General features: G+C 39.7%; 1 protein-coding gene across 2 annotated transcripts in view; it reads right to left on the bottom strand.

Moving 5' to 3' along the window:
* Positions 1–6,103, bottom strand: part of cpne9 (copine family member IX) — a 75,553-nt gene extending 69,450 nt beyond the window's left edge. The window contains exons 1-2 of one of the 2 annotated variants that reach the window (XM_031876929.1): positions 5,732–6,103; positions 3,619–3,659 (exon numbers count right to left, since the gene is read on the bottom strand). In XM_031876929.1, coding sequence (XP_031732789.1) covers positions 3,619–3,659; positions 5,732–5,811 — 121 coding nt within the window. In that variant the 5' untranslated portion in view covers positions 5,812–6,103. Of the gene's footprint in view, positions 1–3,252; positions 3,587–3,618; positions 3,660–5,731 lie in introns of those variants that run through there. The other variant, XM_031876930.1, reaches the window with a different exon arrangement.
* Positions 6,104–16,506: the final 10,403 nt, after the last annotated feature.

The following is a 16,506-nucleotide window of genomic DNA, read 5'->3' as shown; positions in this document are numbered from 1 at the left end:
ATCAATACAGCACATGTAAATTAACTGTACAAACATTGTAATAATGTACACATAAGCAAATGTACAGTTTTATTTAACGAGAGAGTATAGAAAACATGATCATTTAAAGGTCCTCTCCAGGCATTGATTTAACCTCCTTAAAACGCATCTGTTCATTAGAATTACATTTAGTTTATCATGAAAAGAATCCCTTCATGCCTTGAATTAGCTTCAACATAATTCACCTTTGCTTCATTTAGTATGTGTCTATCTATGAATTTGTTATGTGATTTTTTACATCCTTTTATCCTATTTGACTTTCGTGTGAAATTGTCATAATTAGCATATGAATTATATGTACATGTTCACAAGGTTAAAAACTTGATTTTCATTGGAGGAGGCCTTTCATTTTATAGTTCAACTTGTTCTAGATGCATATGATTGACTCTATATAAGACATCACCAACAGGTTCATGGACTACCGTTTGAAAGCCTCAGGTTTGGCATTTTGGCTGTGGCCATTTGTTTTTTTGGAACCAGAAGTGACACGAGAGGTTGGAGCTAAGTACAACTGAACGCTGAATAAGACATTTGTAGGCAATGAAATTGTTACTAATTAACTTTCATGAACTGACAACATACTGTGAAAGGGTTCAATTAAAAACACAGACGGGCCAAAGCCGTGGGAGCGACCTGTCAATCAATGTAGCAGCTCTACAGGCAGCTCTGAGAACTCATCACCTCATTGGCTTATGTTGTGGACTGAAGGGAAGGTTCATGCACCACTTCTCCCTGTCTGTACCGGTTGGAGCCCAGTAGCTCCATAGGCTGCCCTCACATCTGCGGCCAGTCACGGGGCATTATGACCCGAGCCTTGAGACCAGATCGGGCGAGGAGTAAGACAGCTGTGCTCTCCAGCTGTGACCTGTGTAACTCATTAAAAAGGCCTGACTGTCCGGCTGATTTGGGGTTAACATTTGTTAACATTTGTCAGAGAAAGCTGCACCCGAGGGGCTCTCAAAGGTACCGCTCTCCTTTTCTGTTGCTGCTGCCGCCGGACTTTCAATCGGTAGAAAGCTTCAGGATCAGGAGGGCAAAAGTGGATAAACACCTAGAACTTGTAAAAGAGCAGTTTGGATTGCCAGGTGAAGAGAAGATGTAATTTTCTTTGAAACGGCTCTTTTCGAGGGCTAAACGCACTCAGTCTTGTTGTCATTCGTTTTCTGACCAAAGCACTTTCTTGGCATTCTTCTACAGCCTTGTCTGCCACACTTTTTGCTGTGATCATTAGTGTTCTGTGACATCTGTGAAGCTAAAAATGAATATTATTTTATTATGTATTTAAACACAGCTAGAGATGAAGGTAGTTCTTGCTTATGACAATTCTTGAAAAGTGCGTCAATTGATCCCTTGTAACAGACAGTCAAGTTTGATTAGTAGTGTTTTACAGTTGCACCAAATAAGTGAAGTGCCGCACTTAGATCCTCCGTCCTACTTTCGCTCTCTAACTAGCACTTCCACAGCATGTACCATGCTCTTTGTGTTTATTTAATGTCGTTCAGCCCTTTTTGTCTCTCTTCATGTTTTATTCCCGTATTTTCTTCGATTGGAAAGATGTTGTGCTTTGAAAATAAAATAAATATTTCAGAGCTTCTCCGTGAGTTGCTGGCAGAGTGACAACCAGACCGCTTCCTGCAGAGAGTCCATTGGCCACTATAGCATTAGTCGGCAATTCACAACCCAGAATCAAGGATTTAAAAAGAAAAATAGAGTAACGGTCTAGCAGTTGCATGTCTACGCTTCCATGTCATGTTACAATTTACGTCCATGTCTGTCCAAAATGCCATCACTGAGACGCATCTGTAGAAATCCAGTTATAATGACATTTCAAACCACCTCAAAATGTGGTTTGGATCCTATTTGCAAAAATGGCATTTCATTTGTTTATATTTTTGCTTTCCAGATTTCTAAAATAAGTGTGGATACAATCTGGATATGCCAGAAAAAAATGGATTTGAGCTGGCATTCTGAAAGGGGCCAGAATGTCTCCGGCCTCGGCTTTTGCTGAATAGGAGGCAAACATGCTGACATCATATACACAACCTTACATCCGCTGGAAAGACAGTTTTAATATAAATTTTATTTAAATTTTGTGTAAGAGAATGCTGCTCTAAAGTGTATACAAGACTTTAAAGCGTTCAGTGAATTGTTTCTTTCTCGCCCTATTTTCAACTTAACAACACAGCACAACACAAGCAGCACGAAATACATTTTGTTGTGTTGATAACAGCAAATCTAAATGAACAATTGGTATTTTATATTTGACCATCTATGTCATTTTGTGAGCAGGTTGATACCATCCAATGGGTACATTCCTTGATTTCACGATTATCCCGTTTTGCTGACATTGTTGATTGTGTTAGTTAAAGGTGGTAAATTCAATACTCTGGGCAGAGGGATTGCCTCCACAACACTAAGAGTATTAACAGCAAGAACAGTGCAAAGAACAGCAACAGTGCTGACAGAGCTAACAGTGTTTAAACGTGATCTCACAGAAATAAGAGAAATAACCATGACCTTTATGTGGTGGAGGCACGCAATGTGTGAAATTACATGCTGCCACCACGGAAGCAATTTAACGATAGGTTTAGGCAACAAAACCAACACTGGGTTTAGGCAACAAAACCAACGTTGGGTTTGGGCAACAAAACCAACGCTGGGTTTGGGCAACAAAACCAACGCTGGGTTTGGGCAACAAAACCAACGTTGGGTTTGGGCAACAAAACCAACGCTGGGTTTAGGCAACAAAACCAACGTTGGGTTTAGGCAACAAAACCAACGTTGGTTTAGGCAACAAAACCAATTAATATTCTGATTGTTGTATAGAGAACCGTTAAGGTTTCCAAATGTACATTTGTTACTGGTGTTCATGAAGACATTCTGGTCTTCATTGGTTTCCTGGGTCTTAAGTTGAAAGATGCAAATGTAATTATTTTCAAATTATACAGAGCTCAGATACCTGATACCTGGCTAACATCTGCAGCTCCAGAGTCCTGCTTAAGAGAAATATCCTTACACTAAATACCTAAAGAAAACCATCAGCCTTGTGTATTTATTGAGACAGTATGCAAGGGGTGAATAGCCAAGGGTAAGATAATGGGTATATAGAGTTTCAGAGGCAGGCATTTTATTCCCTTTTCCTTCCACTATATTTTTTCTTTCTTTTTTTACCACCAACATACCAAAACTCAGCCAACCTCACAACATCCTGACCTTTCTTCAACCTTGACTTTTCCATCCCTCCTTAGTCCCGTCCTCGTTTTTTATTCTCCCTCCTCACTCTTGTATTTCATCAGCAGACGTGTCGCCCATCGATACCTCTGGCCTTCTGGGTTATTTACCAGTGCAAGAGCAAAACACCATCCATTATATCGTACTGCTGTTCCTCCAGTAAGAAAGAATGCTGGTGTACACATAACGTGTAAAAAAATGCATCTCACGGTTTTTGACAGTAAAGAGTTGATATTCAGTTCAATATCCAAATTGGTAATACAATAATTTATTTGCTGAAGCAAACTTGGCTGACAAAACAAACAGTGTTCTATTAATGCAGCTCAGACAGCACGATTTCATACATACCTGGATCTGACTTGGAGAATGTGTCGACATCCAGCAGACTCCTGTGGAAACAGCAAAAGTTCCAGTAACAATGGATCCTTTCAGCCCTTTTTTTAAATAGTTTTGAGACAATGTATTCATTCATTTACATTTCCTAAACTCCATTTTTTATCCCTTTTGTATTTCGCTCCCCCGAGTGTTTCTGAACGTCTCAGCTCAGCCCCCGATAGTGAGGTCATGGGCAGATTTACATTGCTCCCTGAGTAATTGTGTGGAACTAACATCTAAAAATACTGTGCTGCTAAACCCTTTTCTCTGCCATTCAAGCAACAGTAAGCCATGAAACATAATGTACACTAGGTCACTAGTCAAAGTGTGATGAAGAGAAAGATGAAGAAGTAATTCATTTAGTGTCGGTAGGCAGATTTTGTTACCTTTGGACAGAACGAGGCTCACTCAATTTTCATACGTTTCCAGAACAGAAATCAGAACATTGGACGAAGCGGGGCTTGACATTCTTGTTTCATGTTGTTGACATATTTGAGTCAAAGTTTTTTTACAGAATTCATTCTGGCCATGTTTCTAGTAATACACTGATATAAATCAGGCTATGAAGGATACATGAACAAACCCCTAGTTAAAAACCTTCAGAATGTAGATAGGAATGAAACCGGAGAGTTTGTAAGTGTTACTTACGCTGAGATTTTCTGCCTCAGTCTGAGAGAAAACGGCCTTTAAATTTATGTATTATATTATATATAGACACTACAGGTGAATCGGGTAAAAACATCAGTCTTTATCATTCGCTTTGGGTCAATCCTTGAATGAGATTTCTTTGTTTCATTTTTTCAAAACAACAAGTCCAAATGTCTGAACAATGACGTTCACGACAGAATTGAATTTCAGCAGAGTTGTGACACCCCACCAAACAGCTGTAACAATTACAGTACAGAGAGTGTTGAGACTGCTTCAACAACCTGAGCCAGTGTTTGAGAAATACTAAAAGTTATCACCACGTTAAGACTATTGTTACAAGTTTTCTGCTATTTTACATTTCGATATGCAAATTAGGCATTATCTAATGGGAGCTTTTGGTGAATTTAGGAGAAATCTAGAGACTCAAATAGACAAATGCAGTAACAAAAACACCTTCATGTGTATTTTGGATGTTTTCTGTCCACTAGTCTGACAAAAAGATTCCATTCAAAAAGATGGAGAAAATAAATTGAACAACTATAGGCTCCGCCTTGGTCAGTCTAAGACGTCTGACATGTAATTCTAGCCTTTTTTGTATTATTCTTTGTTGGGGTGGGGGGGATGAAAACACAAAGAACCCCCATCATCCATGCATCGGAAGCCCACTCCCTCTCCCAGATTGACTCAGGTGTCTGGTGGATCTCAGGAGGGACTACACACGAGCAGCATGCCATTCATTATTCAGGAGGCAGACCCCAGAACAGGCGGGTTGACAGTCTGGAAACCCATGACTGCGTTTCTACTGCTCCGGTCAGTTCAGCCGGCGAGTGTTCAGCCGAGGGGCAGCCTGCCACCCGAGCAGAGAGGCCAGGTGTGATGTTTAGTCACAGGGGAGATGGAATCAATTTTTTTTTTTAAATGATGATTTTACTGACAGTGTTTGTTAAATGTATAAAATTGCATCATGCTTAAATATGTGACCCGGTGCTCAGCATCAATCCACAACCATGCACGTCTGTGAACATCAGAGGGTCATTGGCTGGACCTTGTGCAGAAATCAAGAGGGTTTTAATGACCTTGATGCATGCTGGGAGGCAGCCGACGGGATGGATGCATGTCTTTTATTTTAAGATGTTGTTGTCTTGATCCACGCAAATGCATTGGACAGCTACTTAACATTTAAATCTTGGAAGTAAAAAAAAAAAATGTTAAAGGGTGTCCATTAGTTACACTAGAAGTAAGGCACAACCAAATTCGCCACACACACACACACGTAATTAACCTTTGTCACTCTGATGCCGCGCGCTTGTCGCGCACCTTCATCTGAATTCCGTATCAGACATATTTTTATACATTTCTTTACACGATGCCCACTTTTAATCTCACTTGTACACGTTTACATCCACGTGTGTGTATTTGCATGGGGGTTTGACCTTACCGGCACGAGACGGTAACTTCTATTTTAGTTGCAGGGACTCTGGTGTTGAGAGGGTCGAATTCCCCTATCGATGCCATCATCGCGGCTCGCGACGCTAATGAGCATCCGCAGAGCGAGAAGAAAAAGAAGAAGAAGAAGAAGAAGGAGATGGAGAAAATGATGATAATGATGAAGGTGTGATCATTCACAACAGGATCGTGATTGCGGTAAATCCATTGTCGAAGAAATCTTCTTGAGATGTGACGCTTGTGGAGCAGCGGAGGAGGAAGAGAGAGAGAGAGAGAGAGAGAGAGAGAGAGAGAGAGAGAGAGAGAGAGAGGCAGTGAAAGTTGTGAGGCAGATTTAAAGTTCCTTCATCCTTCGTGCATCTACGGTGCGCTCCCCGGTGTCTCTGTCCGGCGCTGAGGAAGAGGAGGAGGAGAGCGCGGCCAACCGGAGGCACCGGTGCTCTCTCTCTCTCTCTCTCTCTCTCTCTCTCTCTCTCTCTCTCTCTCAGGTGGTGATAATTAGATCACCAATGGAGGCGCATTGATCATTTGTCAATGGCTATAGCAACAGGAGTCCATGATACATCCTGCAATTTTAATAAACGCATTAAATCATAATGCATCATGTCGAGGCACCCCATGATGATCTTCGGCTATTTATTCATTATTTTAGTCTATAGTGGAAAGAAAACATAAAAAGATACACATTCAGGTGATTATTTTAATACGTTGTCTGTTTGAGTCTATTTGTCCTAAATTCACCAAAAGTTACCATTAGATTCTGCCAAATTTGCATATCTAAAACATAACATTTCAGAAAACTTGTATTACGCAAAAAGATTTGTCCTAATGTAAGTAATCAACTGGGGACGTTTCATGGTGAAACCTATGTTTCACTCTATTCACCTGTAGTGTCTTCAAAGCCCGTTTTCTGAATGAGTTGTTTTCTCAGACTGAACCAGAAATCTCCACTTCACTCTTACATCAAACTTACCAGTTTCATTCCTGTCTATATTATGAACATTTTCTTTACAGAGGGGTTTGTTCAGTGCCTGATTTATACAACATTTTATTACTAAAAGCATGGTTGAAAATGGATTTTACAGACAGTATTTCTGATTTATGGAGTGATACAAAGAGATATAAGATCCCTCTGTAAAAACCTTTGACTAATACGTCAACAAAAGGAAACAAGAATTTTACATATTTAAACATACAATTTCAGAAAACTTGTGACCCAATAAATAATCATCTTAATGTTAGTAATCAACGTGGGGACGTTTCATGGCCACATGTGTTAGTTCACACTCTTCTCCGTGTAAGAATAAGTTTTGTATCCTTAAAAATAAATACAGATGCATTGCTAATACGTTGTGCAGCATGTGCCGGCGCTTGAATTCAGTTTATTTATGAGTAACATTGACAGTGATGGAAAAAGAATACCTTCATTAATTGTGAATAATATTTAATTAGGAAGCTACAATAAGGAAAAAGAAAAGGATTAGAGACAATGAGGAGAGACTTGAGTGATACTGGAGGCCATTAATCACATACTATTTGAACATATATCTTCATCAAAAAAAATATTCAAATTTACATGTTGAGATACTTCAGAAAAGGTTTTGTATTATGAAGCAAGTCAGCAGTTGATGTAATAGATTACAGTTCGTGGGGGTACGCTCATGTCATTTGTGTGTGCATCAGATATATATTTGTGAGTCTTATGTCTTAATAAGTGGATTGTGTTTACGTTTGTATGTAATCATAACTATTTTTGTGTGTTTAACATTTTAGTGTCAGAATGTTCGGAAGACATGTGACTCCAATTTTTTTTTTTGCCACTACCGAAGCTAATTGAAGCCTCGAGTTCGACGATTTTACTGCCACCAACTTTGGATCACAACCGTCGCCATGATGTTTTTTTTTTACAACCAATGAACAAAAGTTACCATATTTAGAATGCGGCGGTGTGACATAGAGACGCCGTACACGTCTCTGATAGCGGCAGCGACCTGTCAATCACAGTAAGCCCGCCCTAAAGCATACTCCTCTCTATGGTCTGTTTGACTCTAAATGGACCATCATTTACTAAATGAACATCATGCTGTATTGAAGAAGACTTGAAACTAGCCTCAATTAGCCTAACAGAAGCAGCAAAAGCTGTCATATTCTAATGAGGTGTCTGCGCTGCTAAATCTGGAAAGGGTCCTCTCTGTAATTTCCAATTAATCAGCTCTCCTGAAAGCATCATGACACTCTTTTAAAGCCTCCCACGGTGACACAAACACCAGAATTACATTTCCGAGCTACTGAATAACAAAAAAAAGCTGTGTTTTGAAATATTGTATTTTTGGAAAACAAAGATGCAAAAGGTGTTCGGGAATCAGACAAAAGGAAAGAAGGATTGTGTGAACAAAAGGTTCAAAACAAAGGCAAGGTTCAAGTTTAGTAGAAAGAGTAAAGGAGATGCAACTGAATCTCCTGTAAATTGATTCATCAGTCAATCTGTGTGTTGGTTCTGAGTTATATACTGCAGATTAATGATTAACAGGAAAATGATAACTGTGAACTGGAAAGATGCAAAACCACCAACCATAAGTCAGTGGTTTCAGAGACTGAAACGGGTTCATTCAGTGGGAGAAAGTGACTGCAAATCAACAACTGAAGATGGACGCTTCCTAGCGGTTTAAACAGTTGAGATGGGTTGTTGTAACAAAACTGTGATGTACTACCAAGACTTCCATTGCTCTGCTCATCTGTAACTAATCCTGCACTGATACAAATGCCCTTTTGTAAAAGTCAGTTTCTTTCATTATTTGTATTTATTTAATATCCATTTATTACATTATTAAATATTCTTTTTTGTGTACATGTGTATATTTGTTTACATGTAGAAGCTGTAGCGTATGTATGTATATATATATGTAAGTATGTATGCGCAGGTGTATATGTGTTTAGATATGTATTCGCTAGTTGCTAAACTATTGTTACTATTATTATTGCTATTATTTCATCATGCACCTGGACTATCCCAGTTTGTCAAAAAAGTAAAAAATAAAATAAAAGTTAAAATAACTCAAATCTGTGTGTTGGTGCAGATATAACGGACAGTGAGTGTGACAGTTGACCCATTGACCTTGTCACACACCAGAAATGACAAATAGATGTCATTCAATGTCTGTGTGTGTGTGTGTGTGTTTGTGTGCACATGTGTGTGTGCAGATCCACTCAATTTTGCAGCTGATCAGACAGAAATCAAATTGTTTTATGGGCTGAGGAAAAGCAGCAGTGAAAGGATTGAGGGAGAGATAGAGAGAGGGAGAGATAGAGAGAGAGCGAGAGAGAGAGAGAGAGAGAGAGAGAGAGAGAGAGAGAGAGAGGAAATAAGAGAATGAAAGAGAGAAAAGGGAAGAAAGTCGAGTTATTTAAACATTTTCCTCTCTCCCGTCTCTGGACGATCTATAAATAAAGTGGTTGGACGAGAGAGCAGCGGCCAGTGTGTGTGTGTGTGTGTGTGTGTGTGTGTGTGTGTGTGTGTGTGTGTGAGCGGAGCGGCAGCTAATTATTCAAGGAGAAAGAAATCCTGTTTCGTTTCCATTTTGCAGCAGAAAAACAGCAGCCGTCCAAATAGAGAGGGCCTCCAGCAATAAGGAAGAGAAAAACAAAGTATATGGAGAAATTAATTTGTTGATGTTCTTCGTGTTTTTTCGCTTCTTTTTTCCATTCCTCATTACATCTGCTGTCCCGTCGAAGGGCACTGTGCTCTACAACCCTCTCAGGGAAAAAGTTGTGATCAATAATCAGTCAGAGCAATAAAAGAGTAAAAGCAAGAAATATAAGTATGACAAGAAAAGAGAGAGGCACTTTTTTTTATTTCATTTTTTTATAATCTGTCACAAGCTTGCTTAAGATAAAGATAAATAATGCAACGACATTTCGATGCCTTTTAAATAAGCAATTTCAATAATTTCTTTTCAGACTGCACAGACCTGAATGTAGGACGTCTCCTCTCTGCCACATTCACAATCCTCTCTGATTAGGACATGATGAGCCAGACTGAGTGTGCTAAGTGAGATGCCTCATGGTTCAAACGCACATGCTGATTATAGCAAGGCAAGCACACAATGTCTGACTGTGTGACTCAGTCTAGAAGGAGTTGAGGAGGTGATGCAGGTTGCTGTGGAATATAAAATGTAATGAATGTTTAAAAAAAGGAGTACATGTCCAGGAAATGTGCTAGAAGCCCGGGTAAGAATGTGGTGCTCCTCAAAAATGTATTTTCTGCAAGGGTAGGTGAATAAACTGGCCTCGGCTTTAAAGCCAATGCTGAAGTGCCTAAAACTTTCATTCTCTCTAATTTCCAGCAGGGGGCAACTCCTCGAGTTGTATAGAAGTCTATGAGAAAATGACTCTACTTCTCTCTTGATTTATTACCTCAGTAAACATTGTAAACATGAGTTTATGGTCTCAATCTCTAGTTTCAAGTCTTCTTCAATACAGCATGATGTTCATTTATTAATGATGGTCCATTTAGAGTCAAACAGACCATAAAGCAGGGGATGCTTTAGGGCGGGGCTACTTTGGGATTGACAGGTTGTTACCACAGCGTTGTCGGTGTTTTCGTCTTACAACTTTAACCCTTTCACTGTGTGTTTTCAGTTCATAATCGTAACATTTTTGTCGCCTAAAAATGTATTATTCGGCGTTTGGTTGTACTTAGCTCCACCTTCCAAAAAAACCAAGATGGAGACGGCCAGAATGCCAAACTCGAGGCTTCAAAACCTTAGTCCACAAACAAACGGATGACATCTCTATGATTAGGTTCACCTCTTATATACACATTTGTACATGTTTCTTAAGCACAAATTTTCATCTGAAATTTTGTCATGCATATTTATAAAAACTGATTTTGTCAGTTCTAAGCTTGCACACCCATGCGGGACATTTGTGCGGGGGAAACAATATTCAAACGGAACACAATTTCAGCAGATTTTGACCTGCTTAAATATATGTTTGACCAATGAAATCATTTGTTCCAAGTGATGTCATATCTGAGGTATAGCTCCAGGAGTGTATTATCCTTTTGGACCCTCAACACCTAGTATTGTACAAAAATAATACACCGACCATTACCTCAACAACCAAATGAAGGACACGATATGGCTTGAGATCGCCCAGCAGCTGGGATAAGATGATGATGTAGCTGATATACACTTACTTAGGTGATATGTTGGTCAGGGAATGGGGTTAGCCACAGCTAGCATTAGCATCACATTTGGTTCCTCACTGAGTGAGAGTGTCTAGCCTTGCAACACATTGCCACTTGCAAATTTCCACCTCAGATCCCAGTTTGAAATGCCCTTTGATCATGTGACAGCATATTTGATTCGCAGGGCTTGTGTGTTCCAGTGGCCCCAACTTGGAACGACGCTGCCGATGTGCCAAGCCTGTGATCAGCTGGACCGTCTCTTTAGCACAAGAGACAACTGGAACAAAAGCATCGCCGCACGTTTCAGGGTGTGGCGTGCATTTCATGGTTCTCTTACTACACAATTGTGTTCACATTTCACCATTAAAAATTAAAACACCCAAACAGAAAGTCGAAGAGTTATTTATTAATTGATTAATGGAAAATGAGCGTTGGAGCTGAATTTAGTCCTTTAGATAGAGGAGTGTGACATAATATGAAGAGCAGAAAGCCATTAAAAGTGGTTGGAACTGTATGAAAGGAAAAAAAACGTCCTTTGAAATGAAGAGCAGTCTGAGCTTTAACTGTGCCAGGTTTGATGAAATGCTTCCTCCCAGTGTTCAGTGCACCACACTGCAACTCAGATATTTGGTATGGAATTTGGTTCAATCTCAGCTATTGGCATTTAGAATGTTCAGTCGTGTGTATCTTCTCATGCACGAGGATATTCGCTTGATTTTTTGATCAGTTCCAGTGTTTTTTTTTCTATATGCAAGGCTGTAAGCATTTTAACCAGAGCAATGTATATAGAATTTCTCATCCGTGAGGGCAAACTTAAGTGAAGCTGTGTTGTAGTTTGTGGCAGCAAAAAAGTTCTGGTGTTTATGTCCATGCAGTTTAAATAAAACCTCTCAAGTTGTTTGTAGCCTCAATCCGAGCTTCATAAGAAAGGAATTACCTGCAGGAATCACCACAAACGGCATGTTTCATTCAAAGCCATTACTCGTTTATTGTTTGTTTATCTACCTCGATCGTGACCACTGAAGCTCTCTGTGAATAAGAGGCTCAGATGGGGGAACAACATCAAGGGTTTTCACTTCAGGGAAATGAAATTGTTGATTGGTGCCACATAGAGACACACATTTACACCTATATCAATGACAACACTTTGATGGGGAGCCCCCCCATGATACTTTGATATTTTGTTTCTGTATACGTATATTTTTATATATATATAATTGATAAAACAACCTGAATTGCACAAACTTTCTACATTCTTTAGGTGTTTTTTGTTTTGTCAAAAAAGAGTTGAGATGACAAATGGAATCTGGGAACTGACCCAGATCGGGCTTCGCTGCCGCCTTCGACATGCAGTCGGAAGCTCTGTCGGGAGGAGGAGAGCTCCATGCCCAACAACTACTCCTCCGGCCAGGAGCAGAGTTTGGACTAGCTACCCACTGGGAGATAACACCAACACCACGCTGCTGGAGAACCAGGTGGTATTACTGGGCCCGCTAGAGGAAAGGGAGGCACGGGAGAACCAGAAACAGGACTGCACATAGCAGATTGTCAAACACCCGCTGCAGTAAAATGAGAGGTTTTCTAAAGGGAATCTGGTGCTCGGAAACAATACCGCTTTTCGTCCATAGGGAGTGCCAAAATCAACACAAAATGATAAATCTAACTTAAAAGTTACTACAACGAACTAAGACTTTCAAAATTGTACTCACATTGATATTTTAGACCAACTTTACAATAACCAAAGTCGCAGAAAAAAATAAACGAGATCAGTTACTTCGGGTTGTTTATGTTACGTAAAACACTTCCCCATGTCATCGCTAGCTGACAGACAGTGTATCTGCTCTGAGCATCCCAGCTGTTGTTTCCACTATCCTGATCGGCTCACGTTGTTGCGAAAGGCATTCGGTAAATTATTAATCTAATAGATGTCACCAATTATTTTGAGTTTTTATGTTGCATTGTCAGAAAAACACGTCTTAGCATTTTTGGAGACTTTTGAAAGATTAATTGAAAACATTTTAATAGCACTTCAGGCCTTTTACAAGTATTGAGAGACACACTGACTCAGGTGGTTGGTTCAGGTGTTTTCATTGGACAATATTTGTTATTGTCCAATTATTGACAATTATGGAAGCACAAGATATCGTGAGCCTTATCTTCTGGATCTTATGAGCTGATGCTTGAAGTTTTAACGGCACTGTAGACGCTTTAAGATGGATCACTACTGGGAAGCAACTGTGCACTGGTATTTCCCCATAACACACTGGCAGTTCACTGTTATGCCAACAGGTGGCAACCTAACACAAAATCATGTGAACGACCACGCAGCACTGTGTGCTGAGATGGAAACATGCTCGGAAATACTGTGTGAAACATACATACTGCATACTGTCTAAATATGTGTAATATATACAGCGTTTGATATAATATAAGACTGGCCTGCCTTTGACAATTTTTACACACGAGTGCAGTCAGTCATGCAGACGTTCACACACACGCACACACACACACACACACAATTCAGAAGTCTTGTTTTTTGTCTCTCTTCCTCTCTGAAAACACCTCTCATTCCCCGAGAGGCGTCCCCTCGCTGTGTACAAGTCTATTTTCTTCTGCTGACATGTCTTCACTTCAGCAGGCCATGCTGTACCTTTTTGCCCTCACTCTGCCAATTGTAGCACACACTACCACACACACACACATACACACACACAGGCTCACACACATGAATCCCCCACGTGCTACTACATGCACACATGAAAAATACAGGCACACAGGAACACACTAACGCAGCTTGTCAACTCCCCCGCTGCTGCTGCTGCTGCTAACAGATGACAGCAGGCCCCCGAGGTTGAAGAAAGATAGTCTGAGTGCAGTGAAAGTAAGAGGGCAAAAAAATGCATGTTTGTTTGGACAGCATCCAGATGTGCTACGTGTGTTCGGAACGAGAACAGCGCAGCCAGAAGGTACAACAGGAAGAATTGAGCCTGTGCATCATTAATCGGGTTTCTGTGTCAATTGTCAAGCATGCGTGTGGAGACATGTGGGAATGTGCATTTGGTCCTCTGAGATCTCCACTGACGTGTTTTATTTTGTCAAACTCAAACACAACTTGCTTGAGGATCAAATGTGGCTCCATAGTGATAATCTAACGCTAAAGTCTCTGTATGTTCCACCTCTAAAGCATACACTCCCTTGCAAACTGTGTTGGCCTAGTTTTCCATAAATGTGCTAGGTTCAGGTGCAGAGTGAGAAACAGAGCTTTTAATGGACAGAAATTGAAGGCTTCAACAGTTATTGCAACATCTGGTGACAACAGAACACCAGGTCTGAAAAGTGAAGCCAATTCTAAAGCGCTTAAACTTGTATTCTCTCTAATGGCCATCAGGGGGCGACTCCTCTGTTTGCAAAAAGAAGTCGGATTGTATAAAGAAAACATTACTCTACTTCTCTCTTGATTTATTACCTCAGTAAACATTGTAAACATGAGTTTTTGGTCTTAATCTCTAGTTTCAAGTCTTCTTCAATACAGCATGATGTTCATTTAGTGAATGATGCTCCATTTAGAGTCAAATAGACCATGAACAGGAGTATGCTTTAGGGCGGGGCTACCTTGTGATTTTCTCTGAAACGTTGCCCTTACTGACCACAATGCTGGTGTCAGCTAATGTTCTATACCTTCAATAAACTGTATATAAGAAGTGGACGTAGTCATTGTGATGTCACTCATTGGTTTGTGGACTGACGTTATGAAGCCTCGATGTTCAGCGATTTCGTCGTCGCCATCTTAGATTACTGCCGTCGCCATGTTGGGTTTTTTGCAACTGAAAGTGACCATGTTTGGAATGCGGAGAAGTGATGTAGACACTCCGTATATGGCTCTGGTAGCTGCAGCGACCTGTCAATCACAGTAAGCCCGCCATAAAGCATAGTCTGCTTTATGGTCTGTTTGACTCTAAATGGAACATAATTTACTGATGTTCTACTCATGTTTACAATGTTTACTGAGGTAATAAAGCAAGTGAGAAGTAGAGTCATTTTCTCATAGACTTCTATACAATATGACTAATTTCTGCAACTGGAGGAGTCGCCCCCTGCTGGTCAGTAGAGAGAATGCACGTTTTAAGACACTTCTGCATTGGCTTCAATCAGCAGAAACGAAGGTTGCCGTGTGGTCTCAACAACTATTGGATGGAATGCCACAAGATTTGGCTCAGACATTTACGTATCAGGATGAATTCTAATAACTTTGGTAAACTTTTTTGTCTAACATTGTCACCATGTAAAGATTTTGATTTGCCCAGTACTTTGGTGTATGACCAAATACCCGCAAAACTAATGACATTCCCATCAGCCTGTTATTTGTGTGTTAATGCTAATTCACAAATATTAGCATGCTAAAGCACTTAAGATGGTGAACATGATAAACATTATACCCGCTTAACACCAGCTTGTTAGCATTTCTCATTATAAGCCTGTTAGCATGCTGACGCTAGCATGTCTCTAGTCTTGTTTAGCCAGACTTACATTACAGCATTACAGCTACACTAAATGTTAGCATTAAAGTGTGAATTCCACCACTGGTTACTGAAGATGAGCCAACCTGGCTAACCAGCTTACTAATTCTACACTTTAATGCTACACTGGTTACAGGGTGTGACAAGAGTGTGTCGGTGAAGCATTGTGTTGTTAAATTGTACTAATTTATACATAAAAATGGTACACATAAAAATGGCCGCCGCTCTGACCATCTGGCAACATTGATTTGAATATCCATTCTACTCCTATTTTCATATGACCTGTGCCCAACTGGATGTGCACACCATTCACATATTCGTGTGAAAATTCCCCATGCTAAAGCCATTTATCTTTCACGTTTAAAAAAGACGTCACATATAAAAATAAAAATCAATTTCACATGTAAAACACCGAATTCATATAAACTATAGGCAGATGTGGTCCACAGTATCTCACATGTAACAGCATAACAAATGCAGTGGTGGAATTAAATGAAAACAATGCATTTAATAAAGCACTACAATTTTACCTTCCTTGAGTATTTCAGTTTTATTCTTCACTACATTCAGAGACAATATTGTTCTTTTTACTCCACTACAGGCATGGGTAGTCATGTTGCAGATTCAGGTTTTACATACAAAATGATTAAATAAGTTTATAAAATATGATACGTTGTTATAGATACAACTACCAACCGTATAAAGTTGTATCTTCATATCCACCAGCTATAACGCGAAAATGCTACTGACACACTAATGCATCAGTTATAATCCTCCAATAATATAATATAAATATGCAATTTATTAATATGACACTGGCAGGTGCTATTCACCTGCACATTGAGTACATTTACTTCTGATACTTTATATTTTGCAAATATGTATTTGCTTTTAATTGCAAAAGATATTGAATGCAATAAAATGACCCAAATAAAAGATAAAAACCTTTAACATTCCACATATAATTAACACTAATTGTTCATTTCACATATTTGTAGATTGAACTGAAAGGATTACAGCACTTTTAGCACCATTGCATTCATTAATTAGGAGCTAATATAA

Source organism: Anarrhichthys ocellatus, unplaced genomic scaffold (genome assembly GCF_004355925.1).
Source record: "Anarrhichthys ocellatus isolate YVR2014 unplaced genomic scaffold, GSC_Weel_1.0 scaffold120, whole genome shotgun sequence".
In the NCBI taxonomy this organism is placed as follows: domain Eukaryota; kingdom Metazoa; phylum Chordata; class Actinopteri; order Perciformes; family Anarhichadidae; genus Anarrhichthys; species Anarrhichthys ocellatus.
This window is presented reverse-complemented; position numbering and strand designations above follow the sequence as displayed.